Source organism: Salmo trutta, chromosome 19, assembly GCF_901001165.1.
Source record: "Salmo trutta chromosome 19, fSalTru1.1, whole genome shotgun sequence".
Lineage (NCBI taxonomy): Eukaryota > Metazoa > Chordata > Actinopteri > Salmoniformes > Salmonidae > Salmo > Salmo trutta.
Window position 1 is genome coordinate 36,268,659 of NC_042975.1, and position 26,019 is coordinate 36,294,677.

A 26,019-nucleotide genomic window follows, 5' to 3' on the forward strand; every position below is an offset into this window, starting at 1 on the left:
CACACACACACACACACACACACACACACACACACACACACACACACACACACACACACACACACACACACACTCACACATGCATGCACACACACACACACACAATTACAACTGAAGCTGTGTTAGTTCCTGCGCTAATTGATGTTGAGGAAACAGCTGACAGACATTCCGTGTGTCAGAGCAGGAACTGCCCTCTTTTAGTTTGTCATTGAAGCCTGTTGGAGGGTTAACAGATTACTTATTCACAGGCCTACATCCATCAACCATCAGCTTCCATACATCTCAACTACACTCATGTACTGAGGTCACTGGAAAATCCATACACTACACTGTAGTCAATAGACAATTACACTCTCGTTCTCATTAGCAATTGATTATGAGCAGAAGAATGTTACCCATAATCATTCATGATGTTGAATCATGCGTTTAGAGTATGATGTGACAAAGTAATACATTCAAACTTAAATAATGACAAAATACATCTTCATTTCAATTGACACAGTCATAGAGATGGAAAAGCAGAATCGATAATTCAGTTGTATTACACCAGAAAGTGTGCATAAGTTGAAAAGCATCAAGGAATCATCTGTGGCATTTATTGTGTCATGTTAACGTATTTAAAAAAAAAAGATCAATATTTCACATCCTTCAACTCTCAGCAATCCCGAACAACAACGTTTGGGGAAATGACAATGACAAGTGGAATCAACAGGAGTGTCTTCGTAGCAATGATCAATTAGTGGATATTGCAACTATTGAATCTGAATTCGGTGAATTACTATCAGAACCCAAAATATATCAACCAAAGATTCTCCTGTTTCTATAAAGAATTATACACCTCTGATTGTAAATTCACACCAAACCAGATTGAGTCATTTTTTTAAATGTTAGAACTCATCTTCACTCAATTTAGGAAGCCGGCTTGCTGGGAGCCCACATCACTCTCCATGAACTCAAAAGGGCATTGGATAACATGAATAAAGGCACCTGGTTGGGACGGTATTCCTCCTGAGGTCTGTTTAAGATTTTGGAACAAATTAGGTTCACTGTTACTTTAAATGATTAACACAGCCATTCACAAAGGTTCATTTAGAAGGGATGTAAATACAGCACTAATTTTGCTTTTATAAAAAAAAAGGTAAGGTCTCCACCCAGTGCTCTCACTAACACCCTCTTATCATTGATAAATGTAGATATTAAACTATTTTCAAAAATTCTGTCATCCTGTCTCAAAACCTACTTACCAAAATTGGTACATCTGAATCAAAGCGTGTTTATTAAAATACTATTATCTTCAGATAACCTCCGTCTATTACATATCTTATATTCTTCATCAAAAACTAAAGTTCCTTGGGCAGTTCTATCTCTCGACGCAGAAGAAGCTTTTGATACCCTAGAATGGTTATATCTTTGGAACATATGGGACCTGGCTCCAATTTCATCATTATGATTAAAATACTATATGTCAATCCCTCAGCCATAGTAATAACAGGCAATACAGTGACTTGCGAAAGTATTCATCCCCCTTGGCGTTTTTCCTATTTTGTTGCATTACAACCTGTAATTTAAATAGATTTTTATTTGGATTTTATGTAATGGAAATACACAAATAGCCCAAATTGGTGAATTGAAATGAAAAAAATAACTAGTCTAAAACATAAAAACCTGAAAAGTGGTGCATGCATATGTATTCACCCCCTTTGCTATGAAGTCCCTAAATAAGATTTGGTGCAACCAATTACCTTCAGAAGTGACATAATTAGATAATTAAATAAAGTCCACCTGTGTGCAATCTAAGTGTCACATGATCTGTCACATGATCTCAGTATATATACACCTGTTCTGAAAGGCCCCAGAGTCTGCAACACCACTAAGCAAGGGGCACCACCAAGCAAGCGGCACCATGAAGACCAAGGAGCTCTCCAAACAGGTCAGGGACAAAGTTGTGGAGAAGTACAGATCAGGGTTGGGTTATAAAAAAATATCTGAAACTTTGAACATCCCACGGAGCACCATTAAATCCATTATTTAAAAAATTAAAAAACCTAAACCTGCCAAGAGAGGGCCACCCACCGAAACTCACAGACCAGGAAAGGAGGGCATTAATCAGAGAGGCAACAAAGAGACCAAAGATAACCCTGAAGGAGCTGCAAAGCTCCACAGCGGAGATTGGAGTTAGCTGGGATTTACGGAAGAGTGGCCAGAAAAACGCCATTGCTTAAAAAAAAATAAGCAAACACGTTTGGTGTTCGCCAAAAGGCATGTGGGAGACTCCCCAAACATATGGAAGAAGGTACTCTGTTCAGATGAGGCTAAAAATGAGCTTTTTGGCCATCAAGGAAAACGTTATGTCTGGCGCAATCCCAACACCTCTCATCACCCCGAGAATACCATCCCCACGGTGAAGCATGGTGGTGGCAGCATAAATAAAACTGAAGGCAAAACACCCCAAGAACAAGCAGGAATTGAAGACAGCTGCAGTAAAGGCCTGGCAGAGCATCACCAGAGAAGAAACCCAGCATCTGGTGATGTCTATGGGTTCCAGACTTCAGGCAGTCATTGACAGCAAAGGATTTGCAACCAAGTATTAAAACTCACAATATAATTTATGATTGTTACTTTTGAGCCCCTAAAATTGGGGGGGTTATGTATAAAAATGGTTGTAATTCCTACACGGTTCATACAATAATTTTGACAAAACCCTTAAATTAAAGATGAAAGTCTACACTTAAAGCACATCTTGATTGTTTCCTTTCAAATCCATTGTGGCGGCGTACAGAGCTAAAATGATGCAAATTGTGTCATTGTCCAAATACTTATGGACCTGACTGTATATAGACAGTGTACAAAACATTATGAACACCTGCTCTTTCCATGACATAGACTGACCAGGTGAAAGCTATGATCCCTTATTGATGTCACTTGTTAAATCCACTTCAATCCGTGTAGATGAAGGGGAGGAGGCAGGTTAAAGGATTTGTAAGCCTTGAGACAATTAAGACATGGATTGTGTATGTGTGCCTGACAGAAGATTTAAGTGCCTTTGAATGGGGTATGGTAGTAGGTGCCAGGTGCGCCGCTTTGTGACTAGCAACCCTAGTTGCTAAGGGGTGAGAAGGGGGGGATTTGAATGGAGACATGTTGGGGTTGGTGGGGTTGAGGGAATGGGATGGGAGGTTGGGGGTGGAGGTCCACGTCTTTGTCTTTTCCTGTTTATGCTGAATTTATTATAAAATCTGTATGTATTTCTTACAGTTTTTCTTCTTTTGAAGAAACTACAAGTCCAAAAAAACTACCAGTCTACGGGTACAGGTTTTAAAATGGATAATGTACATGTAAGCCCCCAACAATAAGAAACAGGCACAGCAGTAAGGTTTACGTGAAGATGGGGTATAACCGGAGACAGGTTATTAGTTTTAGAAGAGGTTGCAGTGTGAGTGAAATATATTCCTCAGAGTATTGCACAAATATGCTCAACACTGTTTCAGGAGAACAATGATCAAACACATGCAAAAATGGATCCTAGTCTACATGATCAACATTATAAGACAGCAGATATCACATAAAAAAATATTTATTGCAAGCTGCTGACAACAATAAATAAATACAAAAACAAAACATATATAGGCTTAAAGGCACATAACGTGACGAGCCTTCCATTCCCTGCCAGTGTTGCAGGTTTCACACCAGTCTCAATCTCATTGTCAGGTCCAAAATACTTGTTGAGCGTCCTTGGAAGACAGCAGCTGTGGTCACATCACGGTCTTGCTTGCTGGGAGGTGGAGAGTGAATGAACATGTTCAGGATCATCATACTAATAACGCCATCCTATCTCAACCTTGATTCTGACATTTAAAGATGAAGATGGATATGAGTACCCTCTGAAGCAGTACTGGTGAAAATGAACTTAATTATTGATTGAATCCCACCCCGGTGCTGAGGTTTTCTGCCTGAGCATTCTCTTCCCAGTGGTCCGGGGAGCTCCTTTCCTTACCTGCATCTTGCTGTAGACCCAGGGCAGCAGGCGGCTGACACGACTATAGACCCCCGGTCTGTCTCTCTTGCCACAGCTATCCCCCCAGCTGGTCACCCCCGCCAGGTACCAGAGCTGGTCTGAGTCTTTACACACCAGGGGGCCACCACTGTCCCCCTAGAGGAGGGAGGGAGTGGTAGGGGGAGGGGGAGGGGGAGAAGAAGAGGGAGAGAAGAAACAGCAGAGAAGGGAAGGAGGGAAGAGAGAGACACAGGGTAAGATTTGTGGACTTCATGTAAGAAACTATGTGGAAGTAGCTACTGCCTGATTGGTTTTAGTGTCCCACTCACCTGGCAGGAGTCCTTGCCTCCCTTCATGTCTCCAGCACAGAACATGTTCTGAGAGACCTTACCCTTGTACGCTGTGTTACTGTTACACGTGCTGGAGTCAATGATGTCCACAGTCACCGCCATAAGATTCGTGGAGCCATGAGCTAAACAGCAAACAAATGACATGCAACAATTTAGAATATCACACCAGATTGCATCATGTTTTCTATCATATTTCTCTTTCCCCCTGCTTGTTCATCCCAATGCCAATCAGCAGAGGTGTGGACTCGAGTCACAAATATGATGACTTGCAACTCGACTTTGACTTTAACACCAATGACTCGTGACTTTACTTGGACTTGAGCCTTATGACTCGACCTGACTTGATTCCCTCCCCAAGCTCAAATATTTAAAATGATGCTATTAAAAAAAGTGTGCAGCGCATCAACTCTTCATTTAACGGATTACAGTTTGAATCGGACAGCAGCCAATCAAATTGTGCCAGCTGAGAAAAAGTTGTGCGTGGCAGTGCAGAGGAACGTCGGCGGGTGAATTCAGATGGAGCCCTTGGAAAGATGATACCTAAAATTAATATTTTCGGATATAAAGAAGACGCTGTATCAACAAAAAACGGATTGCAAAACTTGCAAAACATGCGGGAAGAAAATTACAGACGGAGGTGCAACAATTTCCAACTTTCTTCGACATTTGAAGCTGCACAAAGAACGGTAAGTAGTGTCTAATATAGCCGACAGCTATATATTTTATTACTTTACTGGTGTATCATGTAGGCTAACGTAACGTTAAATCAATGAGCCTCCACACAGTCAGTCAGTGCAGGAACGTGATCATTGCACCCAAGATTGAGCTACAACTGGCTAGGCAGTTGGTAGCCTGGCTGCCTGATGTTTCTGCTGTTCCTATAACCATTGACATACGTTAGCCTACTGTAACCACACAGAGAGAGAGTGTGTGTTAAGGTTGGGCGATTGTGTACAAGCCTACATCGCCCGATTGCGCCCCATAGCGATCCTCGATAGTTGATCACTATTGGGGGGGGGGGGGGGGGGGGGGGGGTCTTTCTCATGGCTACCCATGTATTTCCATGGAAATTATAACGTTTAATTGGAAAGTAATGAATATATAGATATTTTTAAAAGCATTCATGATTTGTATAAATGTAAAATACTAACTATTACTCTTGTTAAAAAATTGAAATGGTTTTACATTTGGTGAAGAGCACATTATGACTTGTTTGGGACTCGAAACTCAAAGTTTAGGACTTGAGACTTGACTTGTTACTTGACGGTCTTGACTTGAGACTTGACTCAGACTTGCCTGTCTTGACTTGGGACTTGAGTGCTAAGACTTGAGACTTACTTGTGACTTGTAAAACAATGACTTGGTCCCACATCTGCCAATCAGCCCCCGAACTGTCATACCATGTGTCACTCACCTGCCCCCGCTTCTGTTGTCCCAAATCCAGAGGTCCAACATCTTGTTCCAGGGGAGAAGATCTTGTCATAGGCAGGCAGACACACAGGCTGGATGTTGTCTGAAATAACAAACATAGACATATTATGATGCTAATAGTGGTATAAATAATCATATAATATATTGTTAGGTTAAAGGTGAACTCACTGGAGTAGTCTACACGCTGTGTGAGTTTGAGAAGGGTGATGTCATAGTCGTTGGTTTTGTCGTCGTAGCTCTCATGGACAATGATCTTCTGCACCACAAAAGGGCGAGGCAGCACCATCTGAGAAACCATGCCCACATACACATGCCAGTTATTGGGCACCAGGTACGATGAGGCCATCCTAGAGAGAGTAGAGTTGTTAGGTCACTCTCTTCACTGATCACTGTTCAGCCTAAGCACTGTGCAGTCTTAGCTAGCTCCCTTCAGTTAGCTTTATTCAGTTCCAGCTCTGTTCTTGTTATATCCCAGTTGTTTTTTGTCTTAGCATTGTTAGGTTTCAAGAGTTTTCTATATGTTCTGTTTCGTATCGTCATTACTGTTCTGCTTTACATTGTTTCATTACAGTTCCTTGTCCATTGTCTGCGGTGTTGTCTGATGTACTGACCTGGGGAAGCAGTGGGCTGCTGTCACCACAAAGTCAGGAGCGATCAGCGTGCCCCCGCAGGTGTGAGAGCCCTGAAAGTGGAGGCTGACCTGCCAAGGCCAATCGCCCAGATTCGCTGCTGATCCCCCTATGATTCTGGACGACTGCTGCCTGCCACAGTCTACCATGGGGACAGAGAGAGGGAGTGAGTCGGTCCGTAGTGATAATACAGTATGGGGATTTGTCCTCTGTTCATCAGGAGAGCGAGATTAATATCTTTATCGAGCTTGAAAGACCAATGGTTGCCTTTGTGCATTAACTGCGAGAATGTAAAGATCGTTACTCACCGGTACACTGCAGGGAGACAGTGTCATTGTTAGGGCAGGATGAGCTACAGAACACAGAAAGAAAGTCACAGTAAATCAGGTCACCAATGAGGTCACATGTTTTCTTTGTCTTCCCCAGTTACTCCATCTAATGGTCAAATACTTGGCTCTGTTTGATACTTTTGGTATCTTATCATAACATATAGTATGTGAGAAGTGACATAGTGAATGATGACCAGGTGGTGTCTGAGAAAGTCCCGGAAGAATGCCAAGGACTCCAGCGACCCCAGCCACGGACTGCTCTCTCCATGTTACCACCTGCACCTTAAGAGGCTATTGCACTGACTCTTCACACCTGCGCCTTAAGAAACTATTTACACAGACTCCCCAGCTAGCACATTTTAGTTACTTGGAAGTTGTGGGAACGTACGTTTTTGGTTTCCCATTGGTTCTGGGAATTATGCCATAGGTTCCCTAATCAAAATGACAGGTTATTTGAAGGTAATTAAATAATGTTCTGAGAACATACAAAACCAGTCAAAAGTTTGATACACCTACTCATTCAAGGGTTTTTCTTTATATTTACTATTTTCTACATTGTAGAAAAATAGTGGGGCCTCGTGAGTGGCGCAGTGGTCTAAGGCACTGCATCGCAGTGCTAGCTGTACCACTAGAGATCCTGGTTCGAGTCCAGGCTCTGTCGTAGCCGGCCATGACCGGGAGACCCATGGGGTGGCGCACAATTGGCCCAGCGTTGTCCGGGATGCTCTTCTCCCATTGCTCTCTAGTGACTCCTGTAGCAGGCCGGGCACAATGCATGCTGACACGGTCGCCAGGTGTACGGTGTTTCCTCCGACACATTGGTGCGGCTGGCTTCCGGGTTAAGCAGACATTGTGTCAAGAAGTAGTGTGGCTTGGCTGGGTTGTGTTTTGGATAAATCACTCACAGTGGCTCTCTACCTTCGCCTTTCCTGATTCCGATGAGACAAGACTGTAACTACAATTGGATACCATGAAAAAGGGGTAAAAGTAAAAAATAAATAAAAAATAATAATTAAAACTATGAAATAATACATATGGAATCATGTAGTAACCAAAAAAGTGTTAAACAAATCAAAATATATTTTATATTTGAGATACTTCAAAGTAGCCACCCTTTGCCTTGATGACTTCTTTGCACATTCTTCTTTGCACATTTAGTGGGACTATCATTTGTTTTTCAACAGGACAATGATCCAACACATCTCCAGGCTGTGTTGACCAAGAAGGAGAGTGATGGAGTGCTGCATCAAATGACGTGACCTCCACAATCACCTGACCTCAACCCAAATGAGATGGTTTGGGATGAGTTGGACCACAGAGTGAAGGAAAAGCAGCCAACAAGTGCTCAGTATATGTGGGAACTCCTTCAAGACTGTTGGAAAAGCATTCCAGGTGAAGCTGGTTGAGAGAATGCCAAGGGTGTGCAAAGCTGTCATCAAGACAAATGGTGGCTACTTTGAAGATTCTAAAATCTATTTTGATTTGTTTAACACTTTTTTGGTTACTACATGATTCCATGTGCTATATGTCATAGTTTTGATGTCGTCACTATTATTCTACAACATAGAATGGTGTTAAATTGCCTTGTTTTTAACACATGCAAAGCTGTTAATTTTAGTTTATTCAAACAGACCCAATTTTTAAGGAAACTAGCTCATTAAGATTAGGTGTGGACAATTAGTGGGCACGGCCAATACACCTGAACACACTTAACAAGATAGAGAATAAAAATAGTTTGTTGACGCTAAGAAAGGAATGCATTTTTTAAAATAACATTCTTAGAACGTTTTTTGAACAATACTAATGTTTCTTGTGTTATTTATGGGAATTTGTCTTAATGTTCTGAGACTGTAAGGTCTGTCGTCAGGAATGGACCAAGGCGCAGCGGGAATGTGGATACTCATATTTTTTTTTAAAACACGAGTAAAGCATCCACAGGAAAAAAAACAATAAACATGACAGGAACAGTTTTGCAGGCACACAAAACGCAGTGCAAAAACAACTACCCACAACCACAAGGAAAAACACACACTACTATATAGGACTCCCAATCAAAGGCAACTCAACACACCTGCCTTCAATTGGGAGTCCAATAACCAACTCACACATAAAACAAAAATCTCTGCCACGACCTGACCAAAACTAATACAATTGCTCCCTCTGCTGGTCAGGACGTGACAGAGACATGACTTCAAATCGAACCATGAGGAAACCTGCAGAAAATGTTATGCTGAAGTACTGAAACTCCCACAGAAGAATGTTGTTTCTTAATGTTCCCGGAACAATTTGAGAACATTACTTTAAATTGAACCTGGAGGAAACCTGTAGGAAACATTATGCTGAAGTTCTGAAATTCCGTATGGTTCTCAGACGTGGGAATTTCAGTGCTAGCTAGGTATCCTGCACCATTCCCAGAAGGTTGTATGCAAAATAACCATAGGACAACCACGCTCTCACCAAGCTCTAAGAAACATATGGTTCTCAGAACGTTATGTGCTAGCTGGGTCTCCACTCACCCACTCTCACACCCACACACATGCACAGTCATAATTGCTGTTACAATTTAATGCTATTCATTTTAAGATGCTCAACCATGTCACAATTCACTTTAGCACATTTCATAGTTTATATTGTATATATTTACATCTCCATTTTTTTACTACTTTTTTATTACTTATTTGTGAATATTATTTTGTGTGCTGCACTGTTGAGGAGAGCTGGCAAGTAAATATTTCACTGTACCCTTTACACTCTGTAACCCGAGCACGTGACCAATAAACATTGATTTGATGGCCCAAGAAGAGGCTTACTTAGTGTGTGATATAATATACACTGAGTATACCAACAATTAGGAACACCTTCCTAATATCGAGGTGCAACCCCTTTTGCTCTCAGAACAGCTACTATTCGTCAGGACATGGACTCTACAAGGTGTCGAAAGCGTTCCAGAGGGATGCTGCTCCATGTTGACTCAAATGCTTCCCACAGTTGTGTCAAGTTGGCTGGATGTCCTTTGGGTGGTGGACCATTCTTGATACACACAGGAAACTGTTGAGAGTGAAAAACAGATGCAGTTGTTGACACAAACCGGACCGCCTGGCACCTAATATCGTACCCGTTCAAAGGCACTTAAATCTTTTGCCTTGCCCATTCACCCTCTAAATGGTACACACACACAATCCATGTTTCAATTGTCTTATGACATAAAAATCCTTATTTTACCTGTCTCCTCCCCTTCATCTTTACTGATTGAAGTAGATTTAGAAGGCGACATCAATAAGCTTTCACCTGGATAAGCTTTCACCTGGATTTACCTGGTCAGTCTATGTCATGGAAAGAGCAGGTGTTCTTAATGTTTAAGCCTGTTCTTGGGCAATAATTGATATGGCACTTTGCATTATATGCAAAGAGCTGTTGACGAGTGTGTTCAGAAGCACTTACCTTACTGACACCTTATCCTGGATGGTGTTGGAGGTCTTCCCTGTCACAGTGAGAGTGGTAGAGGACTCAGCTTTCACCCTGCTAGTGCTATGACTCCTAAATAAGTAGATGTAGAGAGAAGTTTATGTACACGTCCCGACATCACAACCTAACACACTAAACCCATTGACAGGTTTGCACAGTTCAGCCTTTCGACCACAAGAGGACAGCAAAAGAGGGGAAGATCTTACACTCTGAAGCCTAGTTGAGCACAGGTCTGGTCAGCCAGGCTCTTGTTCCAGCCACTGTAACACACAGGGAGGAAATTACCAGCGCTGCTTGTCTTCACCTGGAGACCCCCATTCGACCCGAACCTTACTGGATGATGCACAGATACATCACTCAATTAGAACATCACTCAACTAGAACATCACTCAACTAGAACATCACTCAATTAGAACATCACTCAACTAGAACATCACTCAACTAGAACATAACTCAATTAGAACATCACTCAACTAGAACATCACTCAACTAGAACATCACTCAATTAGAACATCACTCAACTAGAACATCACTCAATTAGAACATCACTCAATTAGAACATCACTCAACTAGAACATCACTCAATTAGAACATCACTCAATTAGAACATCACTCAACTAGAACATCACTCAACTAGAACATCACTCAACTAGAACATCACTAAATTAGCACATCACTGAATCACACAAATACATGACTCAGCAGTTAGAACCTCACAGGATCACACAGATACATCACCCAGAACATTACAAATCCATTACACATCTAGAAAGGTTCCCACTGGACACAAACTGGTTGAATTAATGTTGTTAAAACGTAATTTGTCAATGCATTGTGATGTGGAATCTATGTGGAAAATACATAGATTTTTTTTTTTAATCATCAACGTAAACTGTTGTTTTAAGGGGAAAATTTCAACCACAGGATTATGTCATGATTGTAACCATTTTTCAAAATAGACAAACCTTGAATTTGTACATTTGAAACAACATCAGTTCTTCGATATACTTTGCCTTCAGAAAGTATTCACACCCCTTGACTTTTTCCATATTTTGTTGTGTTACAGCCTGAATTTAAAATTGATTACATTGAGATGTTGTGTCACTGGTCTAGACACAATACCCCATAATGTCAAAGTTGAATTACATTTTTAGAATTTTTCTGAAATTAATAAAACATTCAAAGCTGAAATGTCTTGAGTCAATAAGTATTCAACCCCTTTGTTTTGGCAAGCCTAAACATGTTTATGAGTAAAAATGTGCTTAACAACTCATATAATAGTTGCATGGACTCACTGTGTGTGCAATAATTGTGTAACATGATTTTTGAATGACTACCTCATCTCTGTACCCACACATACAATTATCTATAATGCACCTCAGTCGAGCAGTGAATTCCAAACACAGATTCAAGCACAAGGACCAGGGAGGTTTTCTAATGCCTCGCAAAGAAGGGCACCTATTAGTACTTGTGCAAAATAAAATATATTGAATATCCCAATGAGCATGGTGAAGGTCTCAATTACACTTTGGATGGTGTATCAATACAAAGATACAGGCATCTTTCCTAACTCAGTTGCCGGAGGGGAAGGAAACCGCTCAGGGATTTCACCATGATGACAATGGTGACTTTAAAACAGTTAGAGTTTAATGGCTGTGATAGGAAAAAACTGAGGATGGATCAACAACATTGTAGTTACTCCACAATACTTACTTAATCGACAGAGGGAAAAGAAAGAAGCCTGTACACCATACAAATATTCCAAAACATGCATCCTGTTTGCAATAAGGCGCTAAAGTAAAACTGCCAAAAAGGTGGCAAAGAAATGTACTTCATGTCCTGAAAACAAAGCGTTATGTTTGGGGCAAATCCAACACAACCCATCACTGAGTACCGCTCTTTATATTTTCAAGCAATGTGGTGACTGCATCATGTTATGGGTATGCTTGTCATTGGCAAGGACCAAATATAAATGGAATGGAGCTAAGCACAGGCAAAATCCTAGAGGTAAACCTGTTTCAGTCTGCTTTCCAATAGACACTGGGAGACAAATTCACCTATCAGCAGGACAATGACCTAAAACATAAGGCCAAATATACACTGGAGTTGCTTACCAAGATGACATTGAATGTTCCTGAGGTGCCTAGTTACAAATTTGACTTAAATTGGCTTGAAAATCTATGGCAAGACTTGAAAATGGCTGTCTAGCAATGATCAACAACCAACTTGACAGAGCTTGAAGAATTTCAAAAATAATAATATGCAAGCTGTTAACGCTGCCAAAGGTGATCCTAACGTATCGAGCGGGGGTGTAAAATACTTATGTAAATGAGATATTTCTGTATTTCATCATACAGATACATTAACTTATTAAAAACATGTTTTTACTTTGTCAATATGGGGTATTGTGTGTAGATGGGTGAGAACAAAATCTATTTAATCAATTTTAGAACAACAAAATGTGGAATAAGTCAAGGGATAGGAATACTATCTGAAGGCTCTGATATACTGTATATCAGTGCCTTCAGAGGCTGGGCAGCACCTCCTCCTTGAAAGTTGACATACAGCTATTCAGTTGGTCTCCCATCCAGGGTTTTAACCAAGCCCTGATAAGCTTGGATATTTGGCACTGGCTACTACATGTACCAATGTGCGATCATGACAAGGATTTTTGAGAGACCTCTTAATAACTAAATATATTAAAGTCATTCCAAAGAGTAGATTTAACAGAGAAAATTAAATGTAACCATACTTTATAAGTCATATATCATCAATGATATTATTTAGGCCTATATAGCATTTGCAAAGTCATCAACAGCTATTGTTTCAATTCAACCCAGGGTTGAACTAAAACTAGACAACACATATAGGCCTAGGGCGTACAAGCTTTAGTTGATTTCTGTCACGCCCTGACCAGGTGAACTCTGCTATTTTGGTCAGGGTGTGGCATTTCTATGGTTTATTTTCTATGTTTTGGTTATAGCCTTTCTTTGTGTTTTATTTCAATGTTGGGCTCGGGGGTGATTTCCCAATCAGACAGCTGTCGCTTGTTATGTCTGATTGGGAATCACATTTAAGTTCCTTTTCCCCCACGATGTTTGTGGGTTGTTGCCTCTTTTGTTTGAGCAAGTTAACGGTTCGTCTATTCTTTGTCTGTTTTGGTAACGTGTTTATTTGTGTCTAAATAAACATGTGTTCGCTCCCAGCTGCGTTTTGGTCCGCTTCCTTATCACCCGACGACGAGCGTTACAGAACAACCCACCGAACCAGGACCAAGCAGCGGGAGGAAAAGGAGCGCGAGAGATGAGCTCGCGAGGGGAAGGAGTTCTGGACCTGGGAGGAGATCATGTCGGGGAAAGGACCCTGGCGGAGGGATTCCCAGGTCGAGGAGGTGATGCCAGCCGGTGGAAGGAGTCGCAGGAGGCGGTCGAGGAGGCCCGGAAGACACCCCCAAGAATTTTTTTTGGGGGGGCTAATGGGGTGGTCCGGAAGGGCAGAGGAAGAGCCCAGACCACTGCTCTCGTGGGGGATAACGGCGAAGGAGGAGGCAGAGATGTGGCAGGTCCTGGAGGACCTGCGTAGGGACAGCGTGGAGGAAGAGCCTTGGGTGGCAGAGGTGCGCACGGTATCGCCAGTGCGCCTGCACAGCCCAGTGCGCTCTGTGCCAGCGCCCCACATTTGCCGGGCTAGGGGGAGTGTTCAGCGAGGACGTGTTGTGCCGGCTCAGCGCTCCTGGCCTCCGGTGCCCCTTCTCGGTCCGATGTATCCTGCGCCGAGGACGCGCACTGTGTCTCCGGTACGGCTGCTCAGCCCAGTGCGTTCTGTGCCAGCGCTCCACACTTGCCAGGCTAAGGTGGGCGTTGAGCCAGAACGGGTGATGTCAGCTGTGCACTCCAGACCTCCAGTGCGCCTCCTCGGTCCAGGATATCCGGCGCCGCTTAGGCGCACTGTGTCGCCGGTGTGCGGTCACGGTCCAGCACGTCCTGTGCCAGCACCTCGCCCTTGCCGGGCGAATGTGGTGCCTGTCTACAGTCCAGTCCGGCCCATCCCTGCTCCCCGCACCAAGCCAGTGGTGCGTGTCCCCAGTCCTGTCCGGCCCATCCCTGCTCCCCGCACCAAGCCAGTGGTGCGTGTCCCCAGTCCTGTCCGGCCCGTCCCTGCTCCCCGCACCAAGCCAGTGGTGCGTGTCCCCAGTCCAGTCCGGCCCGTCCCTGCTCCCCGCACCAAGCCAGTGGTGCGTGTCCCCAGTCCAGTCCGGCCCGTCCCTGCTCCCCGCACCAGGTTAGTGGTGCGTGTCCCCAGTCCTGTCCGGCCCATTCCTGCTCCCCGCACCAGGTTAGTGGTGTGTGTCCACAGTCCGGCCCGACCCGTCCCTGCTCCTCGCACCAAGCCCACGGTGCGTGTCCTCAGTCCTGTCTGGCCCATCCCTGCTCCCCGCACCAAGCCAGTGGTGCGTGTGTCCAGTCCTGTCCGGCCCATTCCTGTTCCCCGCACTAGGCCCACGGCGCGTGTCCACAGTCCGGCACGGCCTGTGTCCGGTCCACCGGTGACCAGTCCTGTTCCGGTCGACGGCTCCGCTCCGGAGCCTGAGCATGCCGCTCCACCGTGGTCCAGTCCGGGCCAGAGGGGTAGGGCTAGGGTGGAGGCAGGGGGAGAAACACGCCCGGGGCCAGAGCCTCAACCGAGGGTGAGGCGCCCACCCGGGTCCCCCCCCTAATAGACTTTAGGTTGGTGCGCCGGGAGTACGCACCGTTGGAGGGGGGGTACTGTCACGCCCTGACCAGGTGAACTCTGCTATTTTGGTCAGGGTGTGGCATTTCTATGGTTTATTTTCTATGTTTTGGTTATAGCCTTTCTTTGTTTTATTTCTATGTTGGGCTCGGGTGATTTCCCAATCAGACAGCTGTCGCTTGTTATGTCTGATTGGGAATCACATTTAAGTTCCTTTTCCCCCACGATGTTTGTGGGTTGTTGCCTCTTTTGTTTGAGCAAGTTAACGGTTCGTCTATTCTTTGTCTGTTTTGGTAACGTGTTTATTTGTGTCTAAATAAACATGTGTTCGCTCCCAGCTGCGTTTTGGTCCGCTTCCTTATCACCCGACGACGAGCGTTACAATTTCAACTTTAATCTCCAAGTTAATCATTAATATGTTGTATTCACATCTCCAGCGCAACCAAAAATCCAAGTTAACGAATAGGTCAAAATCAAATCAACATTTTTCTAAGTGCATTTAAAGTTTGATTAGACTATATTTAGTCCAATTCTTTAAATTGGATTTTTGGTTGAGATGGCGACGTGAATCCAACATATCAATTATTAATTTGTAGACAAACTGAATATTGTATTTAGTTCGATATGCAACCAAATATCAACATTTGAAGGCGATGTACTGTATTTCCTGCTTGGATAGTTCCATCTGTGCCACTGACTTAGTCTGGTTTTAATTCCAGTTTGTCTACATATTAATAATTTATATGTTGGATTCAAGTCTCCATCTCAAACAAATCTAAGTTAAAGAATAGTACTAAATCAAACTTTAAATGCACTTTAAAGGAAGCTTGATTTAATTTAGATTCTTGGTTGAGATGGAGACATAATTCGAACAAATTATTCATTTCTAGACAAACTGGAATTTGTTGACAACCAAACACAATTCAATATCACTTTTCCAATACAGTAAATAGCCTATTAACTTGTCAACAAGTTAACAAATTATTTGTTTTAAAGTAAAGAATAGGATTAAGCCAGTGGTTCAGATGAAACTATCCAAGCATTAGATATCAATTAAATATTTATATTTGGTTGTGTTATCAACCAAACACAATTTAATTTAAGACTATCTTACAAATCAATGTAACAGCATTTATTCAGCCTTAAAATGAGCATTACATCAATGGCCACATTTTGAGGTTAGCTACTGTAACTATAAATGTATTTTTATGTGATAATAGAAAGCGTGCATGTTCAAGCTAACATGCAAAGGTTGCAGCTCTTCACATTTGCTGTAATGATCTATGCAGAATCTTGAACAGCATTGATCAACTACAACCCAGGTTATTTGGTTGTGCTATTAGATGAAGTACAATGATACACATTCATCTGTTGTAATAAATACAACATATCTGACATGGCATTCCCATTTGAACTTTGTTGTGCTTTTAAATTGTTGAAAGTGCAGTGATAAAACATTTAGTTGACAACTTAACCAGAAATCTGACTAAACCAAACTTTTCCATTGGAATTTGGTTGTGCTTTTAAATGGTTGAAAGCATAGTCATATAACATTGGGAATTCAACAAACTTCTGCCTGTCTTTTTGAGAGGGTGAATAAAGGTTGAAATCTCATCGATCAACGCCTCAACCAAATATGACCCACATTTCCACATAGAAGTGACGTGGTGTGCCCAGCGTTTTGCTTCTATTTTTGTTACTGACAACAAAAACTAGGTGTAGCGACAAGGGTACTGACCACAATTGGTCTCATCACTGCCCAGTTTGCAGTCCCGTCGGCCGTCACAATACACGATGTTGGAGGGGCAACTGTCTTTCTCCATCTCGCTCAGGGAGCCAGACATCAGGGATGGGCCATAATGCACTGGACAGAGGTCATAGGTTAAAGAGAACTAGTAAAAGGATATGCAGAGGCGTGGAAGCCCCCATGGTAATGCTTAATACATACCAACACAATATCATATATATTGCATTCACACGATACCCTAAATATGGAATTTATGATTGTCATAAATGTACACATATTTAATAGTTACATTATGTCCATGTTAGATTATGTTCTATTGTATTACATTATGTCCATATAGTTTAATGTTGTACTGTATGAGTTCTCTGTAAGTTATTGGTTGGGTTACCTCCCAGCCAGATAGCGATAGCGAGGAGGACCAGCAGTAGGGCGGTTCCTCCTGATCCTCCGTAACAGCAGGAACGGTTCCCACATGCTAAGCACTTTTTGCGACGTTGGGCTGCAAGGGGAGACCAGGGACATTTTTCAGTTTACAGTTTGATAACGTTGGGAGGCAAAGTTGGGAGGCAAAAAAGCTCAGGATTAAGAAAGAGAAATGTTTCGGATATAGAAAGAGAGATTTGCATTACAGAGATAGAGAGATGTCGCCCTCTCATAGAAATAGTTAGGGGCAGGAATGTATTGCATATCAAGGATTGAAGAAGTAGAAGGGAACACTAGGAACTTACGGGCGCCCTGGGAAACATGGACGACATTTACATGTGCCATAGGCTGGGGGATGTAGTAAGGTTGAGAAGGGGGGTCAGACATCCCTCTGGCCCCCACCACCTCTTCATACTCAGGAGGGGGCTGGGTGGGCACTGCTACTGAGTAGTATGGGGTTGGGCAGTCACTGTTCTGAGGGGAGAAGGAAGAGGAGAGTCAGGTGGGTTCTCATTGGCATTAGTAGGCTATGTACCTGATCAACTTCTAAACACAGGCAGGCATATAATATGGACATCTGAAGCTTAGCTCTAGCCTGAATCCTACACCACCCTAACACATTCAGACAACTGATCAAACCTATAAAAACAGGACATATTGTACAGTGGACAGAAAAAGGAGCATCCATTAGAGAACCATACTAGACTGAACCTGTGGACCACCAGTGTCTCCTCAGTGAGGTTCCTTTGTGGTTTTTTGTTGTTGCTATTCACATGCCTGATGGACACTTAGGCAATCACAAACAGACAGTTATGCACCATGACCCAACATGTGATTATAGATCTGGACACATCAACAGCTAAACACCAGGAAGGAAAACAGGTTCCCCAAGGATGCACTTGTTCTTATCTCTAAAAATAGCTGAATGTTTCTTAGAATTGTTACTATGACACCAGTTTCATTGTATCAATAATAGTTCAAATTTCTCAAATTATTTGATGTCTTATAAATCAATCTGCTATTTTTTATTTTTTATTTTATTTCACCTTTATTTACCCAGGTAGGCTAGTTGAGAACAAGTTCTCATTTGCAACTGCGACCTGGCCAAGATAAAGCGTAGCAATTCGACACATACAATAAACAAAACATACAGTCAATAATATAGTAGAACAAAAGAAAACAAAAAGTCTACATACAGTGAGTGCAAATGAGGTAAGTTAAGACAATAAATAGGCAATGGTGGCGAACTAATTACAATATAGCAATTAAACACTGGAATGGTAGATGTGCAGAAGATGAATGAGAGATACTGGGTTGCAAAGGAGCAAGATAAATAAATCAATACAGTATGGGGATGAGGTAGGTAGATAGATGGGCTGTTTACAGATGGGCTATGTACAGGGGCAGTGATCTGTGAGCTGCTCTGACAGCTGGTGCTTTAAGCTAGTGAGGGAGATATGAGTCTCCAGCTTCAGAAATTTTTGCAGTTCGTTCCAGTCATTGGCAGCAGAGAACTGGAAGGACAGGCGGCCAAAGGAGGAATTGGCTTTGGGGGGTGACCAGTGAGCTATACCTGCTGGAGCGCGTGCTACGAGTGGGTGCTGCTATGGTGACCAGTAAGCTGAGATAAGGCAGGGCTTTACCTAGCAGAGACTTGTAGATGACCTGGAGCCAGTGGGTTTGGCAACGATTATGAACCAACGAGAGCGTACAGGTCGCAATGGTGGGTAGTGTAAGGGACTTTGGTGACAAACTGGTGGCACTGTGATAGACTGCATCCAGTTTGTTGAGTAGAGTGTTGGAGGCTATTTTATAGATGACATCACTGAAGTCGAGGATTGGTAGGATGGTCAATTTTACGAGGGTGTGTTTGGCAGCATGAGTGAAGGATGCTTTGTTGCGATATAGGAAGCCGATTCTAGATTTAATTTTGGATTGGAGATGCTTAATTTGAGTCTGGAAAGAGAGTTTACAGTCTAACCAGACACCCAGGTATTTGTAGTTGTCCACGTATTCTAAGTCAGACGGGCGAGCAGGTGCGGGCAGTGATTGATTGAATAGCATGCATTTAGTTTTACCTACGTTTAAGAGCAGTTGGAGGCCACGGAAGGAGAGTTGTATGGCATTGAAGCTCATCTGGAGGTTAGTTAACACAGTGTCCAAAGAGGGACCAGAAGTATACAGAATGGTGTCATCTGCGTAGAGGTGGATCAGAGAATCACCAGCAGCAAGAGCAACATCATTGATGTATACAGAGAAGAGATTCGGCCCAAGAATTGAACCCTGTGGCACACCCATAGAGACTGCCAGAGGTCCGGACAACAGGCCCTCCGATCTGACACACTGAACTCTATCAGAGAAGTAGTTGGTAAACCAGGCGAGGCAATCATTTGAGAAACCAAGGCTGTCGAGTCTGCCAATAAGAATGTGGTGATTGACAGAGTCAAAAGCCTTGGTCAGGTCGATGAATACGGCTGCACAGTAATGTCTCTTATCGATGACGGTGATGATGTCGTTTAGGATCTTGAGCGTGGCTGAGGTGCACCCATGACCAGCTCTGAAACCAGATTGCATAGCGGAGAAGGTACGGAGAAGGTATTAATAGAAAGTGTCATTGTCTGAAGCCAGTAACCAGAAATGTTTACCTAAAATTGTTTCCTCTTCTTGATAAGGAAGAAACCTACTATTTTGTTCCCCATCAGGAGACTGAAAAGATTTGGCATGGGTCCTCAGATCCTCAAAAGGTTCTACAGTTGCACCATCGAGAGCATCCTGACTGGTTGCATCAATGCCTAGTATGGCAACTGCTCGGCCTCCGACCGCAAGGCACTACAGAGGGAAGTGCGTACGGCCCAGTACATCACTGGGGCCAAGCTTCCTGCCATCCAGGATCTCTATACCAAGCGGTGTCAGAGGAAGGCCCTAAAAATTGTCAAGGACTCCAGCCACCCTAGTCATAGACTGTTCTCTCTGCTACCGCACGGCAAGTGGTACCGGCGCGCCAAGTCTAGCCCAAGAGGCTTTTAAACAGCTTCTACCCCCAAGCCATAAGACTCCTGAACATCTAGTCAAATGGCTACCCAGACTATTTGCTACTCTCTGTTATTATCTATGCATAGTCACTTTAATAACTCTATCTACATGTACATACTACCTCAATTACCTCGACTAACCGGTGCCACTACACACATTGACTCTGTACCGGTTCCCCCTGTATATAGTCTCACTATTGTTATTTTACTGCTGCTCTTTAACAACTTGTAACTTTTATTTCTTATTCTTATTCGTATTTTTTAAGCTGCATTGCTGGTTAGGAGCTTGTAAGTAAGCATTTCACTGTAAGGTCTACCTACACCTGTTGTATTCGGCACATGTGACTAATAACATTGTATTTTATTTTGATAAAATGTTTATCTGATGTTGCTGATTAAGTTCTGCTTGTTCAAACAGCAGAACTGATTAACAAAGACTGTAGGCTACAGGTGTGGTATATGACAAACATTGATATGGGAGGTGTGTTTATAAGTGCATGAGATGATCTTAACAATATTCTACCACACACACACATCAGTGTTACGGAAACATGGCTCACTCGGGATACGTTATCAGAGTCGGTACAGCCACCTGGTTTCGCGCCGACAGAAACAAACAACTCTTTGGTAAGAAGAAGGGCGGGGGTGTATGCCTTATGATTAACGAGTCGTGGTGTGATCAAAACAACATACAGGAACTCAAGTCCTTTGTTCACCTGACCTAGAATTCCTTACAATCAAATGCCGACCGCATTATCTACCAAGAGAATTCTCTTCGATTATAATCACAGTCGTGTACATCCCCCCACTACAGCTCAGCATTAAACACCGTAGTACACTCCAAACTCGTCATTAAGCGCAATGCCCTGGGTCTCGACCCCTCCCTGTGCAACTGGGTCCTGGACTTTGACGGGCCGCCCCCAGGTGGTGAGGGTAGGAAACAACATCTCCACCCCGCTGATCCTCAACACTGGGGCCCCACAAGGGTGTGTTCTCAGCCTTCTCCTGTACTCCCTGTTCACCCACGACTGCGTGGCCATGCACGCCTCCAACTCAATCATTGGTAGGCTTGATTACCAACAGCGACGAGACGGCCTACAGGGAGGAGGTGAGGGCCCTTGGAGTGTGGTGTCAGGAAAACAACCTCACACTCAACGTCAACAAAACAAAGGAGATGATCGTGGACTTCAGGAAACAGCAGAGGGAGCACCCCCCTATCCACATCGACAGGACAGTAGTGGAGAAGGTGGAAAGTTTTAAGTTCCTCGGCGTACACATCACGGACAAACTGAAATGGTCCACCCACACAGACAGTGTGGTGAAGAAGGCGCAACAGCTCCTCTTCAACCTCAGGAGGCTGAAGAAATTTGGCTTGTCACCAAAAACACTCACAAACTTTTACAGATGCACAATCGAGAGCGTCCTGTTGGGCTGTATCACTGCCTGGTACGGCAACTGCTCCACCCACCACCGCAAGGCTTTCCAGAGGGTAGTGCGGTCTGCACAACGCATCACCGGGGGCAAACTACCTGCCCTCCAAGACACCTACACCACCCGATGTCACAGGAAGGCCAAAAAGTTCATCAAGGACAACAACCACCCGAGCCACTGCCTGTTCACCTCGCTATCACCCAGAAGGCGAGGTCAGTACAGGTGCATCAAAGCGGGGACAGAGATACTGAAAAACAGCTTCTATCTCAAGGCCATCAGACTGTTAAAAAACAGCCATCACTAACATTGAGTGGCTGCTGCCAAAATACTGACTCAAATCTCTAGCCACTTTAATAATGACAAATTGATGTAATAAATGTATCACTAGCCACTTTAAATAATGTCACTTTATATAATGTTTACATACCCTACATTACTCATCTCATATGTATATACTGTACTCTATACCATCTACTGCATCCTGCCTATGCCGTTCGGCCATCGCTCATCCATATATTTATATGCACATATTCTTATTCACTTGTGTGTATTAGGTAGTTGTGAAATTGTTAGATTACTAGTTAGATATTACTGCATGGTCGGAACTAGAAGCACAAGCATTTCGCTACACTCACATTAACATCTGCTAACCATGTGTATGTGACCAATAAAATTAGATTTGATTTGCTATGAGTAATGTGGGATACGCTGAGAAGTGATTGCACCAATACATTGACCCTAGTGAGCGAAAATCTACTCAGTGGACACAGACCAGAATGGCAAATTACTGATCAATGAAACACAATTGAATTTACTAAAAACAATTAAAATGCAGGATCCAATTCCATGAAATACAAATGGAAATGCCTCAATCTTCCACTAACCATACATTTAAATAATGTCCACTACATGACCAAAAGTATGTGGACACCTGCTCGTCGAACATCTTATTCCAAAACCATGGGCATTAATACGGTGTTGGTCCTCGCTTTGCTGCTTTAACAGCCTCCACTCACAGGCTTTCCACTAGATGTTGGAACATTGCTGGGACTAGCTTCTATTCAGCCACAAGAGTATTAGTGAGGTCAGGCACTGATGTCGGGTGATTAGGCCTGACTCGCAGTCGGCGTTCCATTTCAGCCCAAAGGTGTTTGATGGAATTGAGGTCAGGGCTCTGTGCAGGCCAGTCAAGTTCTTCCACACCGATCTCAACAAACCATTTCTATATGGACCTCGCTTTATGCACGGGGGCATTGTCATGCTGAAATAGGAAAGGGCCTTCCCCAAACTGTTGCCACAAAGTTGGAAACACAGAACCTTCTAGAATGTCATTGTATGCTGTAGAGTTAAGATTTTCCTTCACTGGAACTAAGGGGCCTAGCCTGAACCATGAAAAAAAAATACCATTATTCCTCCTCCGCCAAACTTTACAGTTGGCACTATGCATTGGGGCAAGTAGCGTTCTCCTGGCATCCGCCAAACCCAGATTTGTCCGTCGGACTGCCAGATGTTGAAGCATGATTCATCACTCCAGAGAACGCGTTTCCACTGCTCCAGAGTACAATGGCAGCGAGCTTTACACCACACCAGCCGAGGCTTGGCATTGTGCATGGTGATCTTAGGCTTGTGAGCGGCTGCTCAGCCATGGAAACCTATTTCATTAAGCTCCCGATGAACAGTTCTTGTGCTGACGTTGCTTCCAGAGGCAGTTTGGAACTCGGTAGTGAGTGTTGCAACCGAGGACAGACGATTTTTACACGCTACACGCTTCAGCACTTGGCGGTCCCGTTCTGTGAGCTTGTGTGGCCTACCACTTCGCGGCTGAGCCGTTGTTGCTCCTAGATGTTTCCACTTTACAGTAACAGCACTTGCAGTTGACTGGGTCAGCTCTAGCAGGGCAGAAATTTGATGAACTGACTTGTTGGAAAGGTGGCATCCTATGACATGTCACTGAGCTCTTCAGTACGGGCCATTCTACTGCCAATGTTTGTCTATGGAGATTGCATGGCTGTGCACTCGATTTTATACACCTGTCACCAACGTTGTGGTTGAAATAGCCGAATCCACTCATTTTAAGGGGTGTCCACATACACTACACGGCCAAAAGTATCTCAAACATGCAGGGACATCAGGTAAAAACTAAACCGGACAATGTTTTGTTTCAAACCTAAGAGTTTTTTCTACGAAGTTAATAGGTCAATGTTGCCAATTGGACATGTCTGATGAGTTATAGAACAGAGTAAATCCACCTACCTGGTCTTGTTCCATCTGTGTGTTTGGAAGCCTACAGTCACTGTGGCCCTCTGGGGACTGAGGTGGCCTCACTGGGATCTGGGTCAATTCTACAGGAGAGATTCTATAGCTTGGTAAGTCTCTGTCCAGTCTGTCCGTTCCCTGTGCTTCAGTGTCTCCGCCTGAATCTGAACTCCATTCACACTACAGGCACTGGTATCCAATCCTCTGTCCCTCCCTCCACCTTTTCTCTTCAATGCTGGCCAAACTGGTTCCCTCATGGAAAGTAGGTGACACAATTTGTGATTCATGCACAGCCAGCAGAAACACGCTAATGAAGCTGTTTTTTAATGTTGTTTTCTAAAGAGATAATTGGAATAACTAATGACAATTACAATATCTTAGATTATCTATGAAGATTAAACATAACTCACTTCACATCGGTATGAATGTGTTGTAAGATAAAAAACATTGTATTATTTAAAGTTTATTTGGATAAGAACAAGTACAAATTGACACATTGAACAAACCATCATGAATCTGAAATAGCTAAAATGGGTGCCTTTTCAGCACCTGCCAACAATACCCCAGCACAGACAATTCAACGTCCATTCCACGTTGGTTCAATGTAATTTAATTGAAATGAAGTGGAAACAACGTTGATTGAACCAGTATGTGCCCGGTGGGACAGGTGCTATAGGAGGGTGATTTGTACACACAATGACTGAACTACATTCCCTTTGGTTACATAAATAAAACCAGAAATGTCCCAACTGTGGATGTTTTTGAGAGTAGAACGATTACTATCACTTCACTACTTTACTATCACTTCTTCATCCAAAACATTACCGCAAATACACCTCTCCTGATCAGAATAACAAACAAACTATGTTTTGCTTTCAGTGGATATATATATTTTTTTAATTAAGCAAATTACTCCACTGCTGTTATCCTTATCCTAATGACAACAAAGGAGTAGATTCTTGCTCAATGGAATTACAAGGCAGGAGCAGGTTTTACCAGAGACAGTTTCTGTGGACAGAGACAAAGAAGGAGGGTATGACTGTATGACTATGAGTGGGGTGTGTGTGGGTGTGTGTACCAGATTGTCCACTGTGTTTGTATAGGTCTGATAAATATATTGTTTTTACGTATGTACAGTACCAGACAAAAGGTTTGTACACACCTACTCATTCAAGCATTTTCCTTTATTTTTACTATTTTCTACATTGTAGAATATTAGTGAAGACATCATGTAGTAACCAAAAAAGTGTTAAACAAATCAAAATATATTTTATATTCTTCAAAGTAGCCACCCTTTGCCTTGATGACAGCTTCGCACAATCATGGCATTCTCTCAACCAGTTTCATGAGGTAGTCACCTGGAACACGTGTGTCTTGTTAAAAGTTCATTTGTGGAATTTCTTTCCTTCCTAATGCGTTTGAGCCAATCAGTTATGTTGTGACAAGGTAGGGGTGATATACAGAAGATAGCCCTATTTGGTAAAAGACCAAGTCCATATTATGGGAAGAACAGCTCAATTAAGCAAAGAGAAACGACAGTCCTTCATTACTTTAAGACATGAAGGTCAGTCAAGACATGAAGATCAGAACTTTGAAAGTTTCTTTAAGTGCAGCTGCAAAAACCATCAAGCGCTATGATGAAACTGGCTCTCATGAGGACCACCACAGGAAAGGAAGACCCAGAGTTACCTCTGCTGCAGAGGATACGTTCATTAGAGTTACACAGAGTTGCTTCACAGAGTTCAAGTAACAGACACGTCTCAACATGAACTATTCAGAAGAGACTGCGTGAATCAGGTCTTCATGGTTGAATTGCTGCAAAGAAACCACTACTAAAGAACACCAGTAAGAAGAAGAGACTTGCTTGGGCCAAGAAACACAAGCAATGGACATTAGACCGGTGGAAATCTGTCCTTTGGTCCAACCGCTGTGGGTTCCGCTGGGGGTGGTTGGTTCCAACCAAACACCGCTGTGGGTGTTTGGTTCCAACCGCTGTGTCTTTGTGAGATGCAGAGTAGGTGAACAGATGATCTCCGCATGTGTGGTTCCCACCGTGAAGCATGGAGGTGGAGGTGTGATGGTGCTTTGCTGGTGACACTAGTGATTTATTTAGAATTCAAGACACACTTAACCAGCATGGCTACCACAGCATTCTGCAGCGATACGCCATCCCATCTGGTTTGCGCTTTGTGGGACTATCA

The 26,019-nt window shown here is 43.2% G+C and overlaps 1 protein-coding gene across 1 annotated transcript; it reads right to left on the minus strand.

The window, feature by feature from the left end:
* Positions 1 to 3,558: 3,558 nt before the first annotated feature.
* On the minus strand, positions 3,559 to 23,996 carry tmprss13b (transmembrane serine protease 13b). Its single transcript, XM_029700739.1, has 13 exons — positions 23,816 to 23,996; positions 17,405 to 17,573; positions 17,065 to 17,175; positions 16,668 to 16,793; positions 10,405 to 10,531; positions 10,175 to 10,270; positions 6,713 to 6,756; positions 6,387 to 6,546; positions 5,944 to 6,122; positions 5,759 to 5,857; positions 4,324 to 4,466; positions 3,995 to 4,150; positions 3,559 to 3,772 (listed from the first exon to the last, which is right to left on the minus strand). Exons 1-13 carry the CDS (start codon positions 23,828 to 23,830, stop codon positions 3,758 to 3,760), a joined length of 1,440 nt encoding a protein of 479 aa, XP_029556599.1. The 5' UTR covers positions 23,831 to 23,996; the 3' UTR covers positions 3,559 to 3,757.
* Positions 23,997 to 26,019: the final 2,023 nt, after the last annotated feature.